The sequence below is a fragment of the Xenopus laevis genome, chromosome 6S (genome assembly GCF_017654675.1).
Source record: "Xenopus laevis strain J_2021 chromosome 6S, Xenopus_laevis_v10.1, whole genome shotgun sequence".
NCBI lineage: Eukaryota > Metazoa > Chordata > Amphibia > Anura > Pipidae > Xenopus > Xenopus laevis.
The window spans coordinates 440,580-449,156 of NC_054382.1; the positions used below are offsets into that span (position 1 = coordinate 440,580).

General features: G+C 42.9%; 1 protein-coding gene across 1 annotated transcript in view; it reads right to left on the minus strand.

The window, feature by feature from the left end:
* Positions 1-4,310, minus strand: part of LOC100158309 (tyrosinase) — a 35,663-nt gene extending 31,353 nt beyond the window's left edge. Inside the window, exon 1 of the mRNA XM_018268835.2 lies at positions 4,200-4,310. Within this exon, the coding sequence (XP_018124324.1) occupies positions 4,200-4,310 (111 nt within the window). The remainder of the gene's footprint in view (positions 1-4,199) is intronic.
* Between the last annotated feature and the right edge of the window lie 4,267 nt (positions 4,311-8,577).

The window sequence follows — 8,577 nt, forward strand, 5'->3', positions numbered from 1 at the left end:
CCCTTATATAGTTATAAATAGTGATCATATCCCCTTATATATTTATATATAGTGATCATATCTCCCTTATATATTTATATATAGTGATCATATCCCCTTATATATTTATATATAGTGATCATATCCCCTTATATATTTATATATAGTGATCATATCCCCTTATATATTTATATATAGTGATCATATCTCCCTTATATATTTATATATAGTGATCATATCTCCCTTATATATTTATATATAGTGATCATACCCCCTTATATATTTATATATAGTGATCATATCCCCCTTATATATTTATATATAGTGATCATATCCCCCTGAACTGTCTCTTCTCCAGTGTAATTAATCCCAACTTGCCTTTTCCTTATCTGATCAGTGGGGGCATCAGTTCAGATCACATTGTTTTTCATGGTAAACCTGCCAGTAATGACTTGGCTCAGAAGGACTGATTAGATTGTTTGCTTTCCCTATTTACCCACCCCCGGGGTCAATTCTTAGGAAAAGCTGCAGCCGTCAACACTCCTCCACCAACTCATTGTCCCCTCTGAGCCCCCCACCCCCGCTCTCTTTCCTGCTGCTCCCCGGGGGCAATGTCACACAATACACAGTGTCACACACACAAAACACACAACGTTGCTGTGCATGCTGGGAGTGCTGGGTGCAACGAGTAAGTGCAAATAACTGACTGCTGTGTGGACTGAGAGTATTTGACTGAGACAAACAGCTTTTTCTTTTCTCTGTTTGGGGTAAACTCTCAGATACATTTAGTGCATTTATTTTCTTTTTGTGTTTTAGCCTGAAAGTTTCTAAGGGGAACTAAAATTAAAAAAGTTAATAAGGGGTTGTTATTTTAAATTTCATACCTCCCAACTGTCCCGTTTTTAGAGGGACAGTCCCTCTTTTGACAGCTCAACCCGCAGTCCCTCATTTGTACTGGAAAGTACTGTTTTTCTCTGCACTGAACCGCCAGAAAAAGAAACAAACTTTCTAACTTAATTGGCTTTTGGCAGAGAGCCCAGAACAGCCACAACAGAAGATAAGATACTTTTGTAACAATTAAAATGTATCTAGATAAGCAAATAAGTATTTGTAACAATATAAGATAGCAGGTCCCTTGGGAAAAATTAGAGTCACAGCTTCAAGGTCAATTCACCTTCATTAGCAAAAGTGCAATAACTGAAAAAAAACCACAGAAATATGTTGAAACTTTTATAACCTGCAAAATTTTGTAAAATAAACATGGTAATTAGGGGGTGTGGCTACAAAATGGGCGTGGACAAAAATGTTTTGTCCCTCTTTTTATTTCCAAAATGTTGGGGGTTGTGATTTTACTGCTGGTAGCAAACAGCATTTTTTCTTCTTCCGTCTGTCTGCTAATTAAAGGAGAAGCAAAGGTTAAAACTAAGTAAGCCTTATCAGAAAGGCCCATCTAAATATACCAGTAAACCCCCAAAGTAATGCTGCTCTGAGTCCCCTGTCAAAAGAAATACTGCATTTCTTTCCTTCTATTGTGTACTCATGGGCTTCTGTATCAGACTAACTGTTTTCAGCATAAACCTCATTGCCCTGGGCAAGAGCATGCTCAGTTTGTTCCTCTTCCCCCGCCCCCTCCCTTCTCTACTGTAATCTGAGCCCAGAGCAGGGAGAGACTCAGACAGGAAGTGATGTCACACCATGTTAATACTGCAGCTGCTATCCTAAACAAACAGAGAGTTTCTAGAGCTTTTTACTCAGGTATGGTAAAACATTCTACAGAATAAATATAGCATTCTAGCTTGCACTATTGCAGCTAATCTATTGGCAATAAAATGCCTCCGTAGCTTTCCTTCTCCTTTAAGGGGGAGGAGTTAGTCAGGTAAATTCTGATCAGCCTCTGTGTTCTGTGGTTTGATACCTCAACTCTGTGACTCCAAATTATCTCAATATCGGCTGCTACAAAATCCGATCTAAGCCGCTCAGGTTTTTAACACTTATTTATTATTACATTTTCACGAAAATTACCTTTGCGGGAAAAGCTCAGATTTTAACCTGTTTTTTCATGAATTTTCCCCGAAATCTCCAAATTTTTCTGAGTGACTGCCTGAAACCCCCAACACAACCAAAAATCAATGGGACTGTTCCCATTGACTTTTATACAACCTCGACAGGGTATTCGGAGCATAGTAAACAACCCCCTAAGTAGCAGTGTAAATATGAGTGCAAGTGGGTTTGCTGGTATTACTCAGTGGGGGTCATTTATCAACACTGGGCAAATTTGCCCATGGGCAGTAACCCATGGCAGCCAATCAAATTGCTGCATTCATTGTTCTACTTGCAGCTGGCTTCAAAAAGCTAATCACTGATTGGTTGCTATAGGTAACTGCCCATGGGCAAATTTGCCCAGTGTTGATAAATGAGCCCCAGTGTGTGTCACATGTATGTGGTGTTGGAGCAGCAGTTCCAGGCAGTATTTACATGTGTATGATGTCGGTGTGTTTTCATCTTGGAATCTGAGCTGCAGACTCTAAGGGGGGAACTTGCAGCACTGAGGGGCAAATGTGGGGGAGGAAAGGAGGTCACAGAGCAACCACTGGCAGTGGCTAGTGGAGTGGGGGGAGGAGAAGGGGCAGTGGAGACTAATGAGGGAGGAAGGTTTGTGACAGTCAGGAGGGGAAGTAGGGGACAGAAGGGTAGGGGGGCTGGTACACAGCTTGTCCATTGGCCATTTTAGCTGAAGATGCTGGGGAGGAAAGCTCTGAACTGGCGTGTATGGAGCAGGCTGACTCTCAGCGCACCCTGGGGGACAGTGGGTCTAATACAGGTGGTGGGGGGAATGCAAGGAAGGAAAGGCAGGTTTTAGTTATAGGGGATTCAATTATTAGAAAGGTGGATAGGGTAATCTGTCACAAGGCCCCTACATGCCGAACAGTCTGCTGCTTGCCTGGTGCTAGGGTTCTGCATGTGGTGGAACAAGTGGACAGAATATATTGTTTACATCAGTATTGTTACATTGTATAACATTGGAAATTTTGTGTGTATTGTTTTAAATTGACCATGCTATGTATCTATCTTAATACACCAGAGGGCGCTATTTGGAGTGCTTTAAAAGGAAGTCTGATAAATGTATCAGTTAGTTTGACAAAGAGCCAGGTTGTGGCTCGAAACGTTACTGTATCGTTGGTCATAAGCCATGTAACAATAAAGGCTTTTTATTCATACAAAGAGGTGCTGTCCATTATCGAGATTTTTAGTGGAACAGTCTGCTGCTTGCCTGGTGCTAGGGTTTGGCATGTGGTGGAACGAGTGGACAGATTATTGGGAGGGGCTGGGGAAGACCCAGCGGTCTTGATACACATAGGTACCAATGACAAAGTTAGAGGAGGTGGTGAAGTCCTCAAAAATGATTTTATAAAACTAGGTGTAAAGTTGAGGGCAAGGACTTCCAGGATAATTTTCTCAGAGATATTACTTGTGCCATGGGCAACGCTAAGAAGATAGCAGGAGCTTAATGCGTGGCTGAGAGATTGGTGTAGGGAGGAGGGTTTTTAAGAGAACTGGGCTGATTTCTCAGTCGGCTTAGTCGGCTAGCGGTGGGGGCACCTTAATGATGATGGTGCAGATGTTTTGGGGGAGAAGATGGCTAGAGGGTTGGAAGAGATTTTAAACTAGGTGTGGGTTTGGGGAGGTGTGACCTGATATGAAGCTTACCTGTCCTGCTGGGCTGGCTAAGAGGTCCTACTAAATCAACAGCAACTTTCTGAAATGGCTCCCCAATCACTAGTAGGGGTCATAATGTATGTTTGTTCTGGTCCCCACTCTTCCCAACCCTCTAACAGCTGTCACAGAATTGGCAGAATTGTACCACTTTTTGTGTCAACCCTGGCACTAGAAATTTCATAGCAGGTGATAGCGGGTGCGAGAAATCCCTTGGTGACCTACAAGGGGTACCTCATGTGCAAGGTGAAGTAACTGGGTCCTAAATTTGACAGCAACCAACAACTGACGGCATGCTTCCCTTTGTCGCCCCTAGAGTTTTGGAGGACTCTATAATACAACCCATTCTCTTGCACTATTTGTTCCCCTGCCTCAGGGCCCTCCAATCCAGGGACAGTTCTATCTCGTAATGTCTGCAGTGTAGGGTCTGCTGCTTGTTCAGCCCTAAAATCCTGCCAATTTCCGATGTAAAAATGGTCACCCTTCACATCTGTCTGCCTGCTTACCTCCTGGACAACTGCCGGTGGCTCGTCCAACTCTGCCTGTCTCCATGTGATGCTGCAGCAGATGTCTCCAACATCATTACCCAGCAGCACATCTGCAGGAAGCTGATCCATGACTCACCCTCCCCCCCAGTCCAGAGTCACTTTTGTAATTGGAAACTCTCTCCTCTATCCTCCAGCCAGGATCACCCCAGTTAGAGTTTGATGACATGAGGCTCTGCCAAAGTTATAAAGGCAACAGAATGCAGAAATCCTTCTACCACATTTCCATCTACTTCGACTGGCACCACATGACATCTTCTCTTTGACTGATGTGCCCAAATGAATCTGCTTTACTGCAAATGCAGGGGTCACACTCTGTGCTCTCCTTCTGAATAGTGGCAACAGGTCGAGCAGGAGTCAGTTTAGGGGCCCTGAAGAAGAAGCAGTTAAGAGGGCAAGTAGCTTGAAAGTGACCTGGAGCCCAGCATCCATAACAGGGTTTGGGCCAAGCCCCTGGTTGCAGTTGGTGGGGTGTGGAAGTGGTAACAGAGGAACGTTGTTGAGATCCTGGCAACTTTCTAGCCTTGGGACCTGTAGTATTTTGTGCTTGGGTTGCCCTCTTGGTGGGGGTCCTGGTCTCTGTATACTTGTTGGCCAGCTGGGCAGCTTCTTCTACTGTGTGTGGCTCACGGTCCATAATCCACTCCCGAACTCCTAGGGGCACCTCTCCAAAAATTGCTCTTTCAGGCAAAATTGCCTTAAGTCCTCCATGGTTTTGGCCCCAGTCCCTTTAATCCACTGGTCAAGGGCCCTCGCCAACTTATTTCCAAACTCCAGGTAGGTATCCTGGGTGGTCTTTAGCAGTAACTTGAAAGTTTGCCGGTAAAACTCTGGGGTGATAGCGTAACGGATCAGTAATGCTTGCTTAATCTCCTCATAGTCCAGTCTTTGTTCATCAGACAAGGCCCACAATGTGGTGCTGGCCCGTCCTGTTAGTTTGCCAGCCAGGATATAGAAGGTCTGGGTGCCTCAATTAATGTGAGTCTTACCCATTCCCGCTGTGACCGTCCATCACTAGGAGGAAAGTTATCAGAACATCTAATGTTGGGAGCAGGGCACTCCTGGACCTTTTTTCAAATATCGCACATTTCCAGACCGCAAGTAAAACAGGTATTCTTTATTAAAACATCAGATGAATTACAAATACGAAACACGTCAGACCTCAGATGCTGTTTGTAATTCATCTGATGTTTAAATAAAGAATACCTGTTTTACTTGCGGTCTGGAAATGTGCGATATTTGAGAAAAGGCCCAGGAGTGCGCTGCTCCCAATAATAGACAGCATACGGGGCCAACCCTATTCCGTGATGTTTTGGGCCCTGCACATAATCTTAAATGTCTCTAGAAAGGCATCAATGCTGTCCTGTCCTTCTTTAAATGTAGGGAAAGCTGTGGCTAAATTCAGAATATCTCTGCCCGACACTCCACTGAAGAACTGACAACCTGCCGCGCTCCCCTAGTCAGATCTTTTATGGGCTACCTCCTCCTGTACCATCCTCATCAGCTCCATCTTTTCTGCCACGATTAGCTCCGGCCTTTGTTTAAACTGTTTAAACACCTCTCTAACGGGATCCCAGGTAGGATGAGTGGGTGGCCCCTGGGCCATTTAGGGGCCCCCAGCAACTGCACTCTCAAATGTAACAGTCTCTGCATCTGAAGGTAGAAGTGATAGTAGTAAAGCAATAATTTCTGTCTCTTTCTTCTCTTCTGGGGCAATACCCTGATTGTGACACCGCAAGGGTTAATTCTTCCAGTTTCTGCCTGCGCATGGTGCCCAGTGTCATCCCACCGCTGCCACCAGTTTGTGACGTCCCGGAGCAGGGGAATGGTTTATGGGCACATAAGAAGCACACAGGCAGGTATAGTTGTCTCTTTATACACTGTATACAGCGCAGGATTCGCTGGGCGGGCGCCCCTAGGCCGTGCACTCCGCAAAAGCGCCAGCGTGCGAGCTCCGGAGCACTGGGGAGCACAGGCTCCCCACAGAGCGGCTGGGCGGCACGCCTCCCCCAAAAATGTGCCGCCCTAGGCCCGGGCCTATGTGGCCTCGCCACAAATCCGGGCCTGACTGTATATGCTTGTATCCATCTGATAGATGTTGGCTATAAGCTGTGAGTTTTTTTGCATTATTTTACTAGTTTAATTGATATTCTTTATTAATATGTTAAAAAAAACGACACATCTGTTAATGTCTATTTTGCATATACTTTCCTAGTTACATTATACAAGTATATGTTTAGTGCCCCTTTAGCCCCTGAAAATACATACTAAATGACATATATGGTTTTGATGAGAGATCAACAATTTATTAAAAAATGTAAGTTACTTTTATATGTCAAAAAGTCTTGAAGAGCATTACAAGTTATAAGTAGCAAAAGCTGGAGGTGCAATTGTATGCTGATATTTACTATTGACACTCCCTCAGAAGATTGACGGCCTACTGTTTAGCATAACTAACTCCATTGTTTTTATGCATTCAAAATTTACCTGCAAGTGTTGAATACATAATTAGGCATTTTGTGGGTATCAACAGGTACCAACATGTTGCTAATGACACGCTGGACTACACTGCCTTACAGGATGGTAAATTAGGGTTGCTTAGCACTTAACCAACATTGTGAGAACATTAGCTTGCCCTTTTTTAGTTTTTTTTTATAGGATGAATACATTGAAAACACAAGGCTTTTTGGGTGAGATTAAGTTTATTAAGTGATAATAAGACATACCCTTAAATCCATATGCCTTAATTTCCTTTGAGGAGCACCGCCTGCACATGATTAAACATCTTAGGGGCCCCTAACAACAATTTTCAAATGCAAACAAACACCCAGAAGAAACCCTACCAGACTCCCATCCCACAGGGTACTGAGTAGGGCAGGCAGAGTATGACACATACAGGGAGCATAGGGAAAGCAGGAAAGCAGGAGACAGGGAAACCTATGAGGACCAGTCTAAGATGTACTACATACAGTGACATAGTGCTGGTGCCCCTTCAGCAGTCTGTATGAGTGTGAACAATGTAGGCATTGGTGTTCACATCAGGTGTTTAGGGTGTGAACAATGCAGGGGGGATTACATGTATGCACAATATAGGCGTTTACAGTAGTGTGAATCTGAGGTTAAAACAATGCAGGGGCCAGTTAATCTTTTTATGATACCCTTTAAAGTTTACACATGTATTGCTTACAGTTTATTGTTTTTTTTTTACTCTGGTATGGAAAATTTACATTTTAAAAAAACATTGTGAATAATCTGTTGATGTACTAGCACACCTTCAAGAGTATCTTCAGGAGGGAATTGTTGTACGTCTTTCACTTGTTGACTGAGATCCTCTAAAAAGTCAATATCCTCATTATGTAAGAGAGTAAAACGATGTAATATACAGCAGCAAAAGATGATCTGACACTTTTTCAGGACGATAAAACAGTAGACGCCAGTTTTGTCAAGACAACGGAATCAGCTTTTTAAAATTCAGAATGTTCTCTCTATGATGCATCTTGTTGTTTTGTGGCTTCTATTAAAGCTTTGTTCTGCTCGAGTCTCTGCATTTGACTGTGGTGCTATAAGCCATGGTTTAATTTGATAACCATTGTCACCTTAAAGGGATACTGTCATGGGAAAAATTTTTTTTCTCAAAACACATCAGTTAATAGTGCTGCTCCAGTAGAATTCTACACTGAAATCCATTTCTCAAAAGAGCAAACAGATTTTTTTATATTTAATTTTGAAATCTGACATGGGGCTAGATATTTTGTCAATTTCCCAGCTGCCCCATGTCATGTGACTTGTGCTCTGATAAACTTCAATCACTCTTTACTGCTGTACTGCAAGTTGGACTGATATCACCCCTCCCCAGCAGCCAAACAACAGAACAATGGGAAGGTAACCAGATAGCAGCTCCCTAACACAAGATAACAGCTGCCTGGTAGATCTAAGAACAACACTCAATAGTAAAATCCAGGTCCCACTGAGACACATTCAGTTACATTGAGAAGGAAAAACAGCAGCCTGCCAGAAAGCATTTCTCTCCTAAAGTGCAGGCACAAGTCACATGACCAGGGGCAGCTGGGAAATTGACAAAATGTCAGATTTCAAAATTGAATATAAAAAAATCTGTTTATTCTTTTGAGAAATGGATTTCAGTGCAGAATTCTGCTGGAGTAGCACTATTAACTGATCTGTTTTAAAAAAAAAACATGTTTTCCGATGACAGGATCCCTTTAAGGAAAAAATAATAAATTAGGATAGAAATCATTATGAATCAATGAGGAAAAATGTTTGTACACATGTTAGACAAATGTTCTCTGTTGTAATGGTATGTTTTTTGTTTGAATCTATA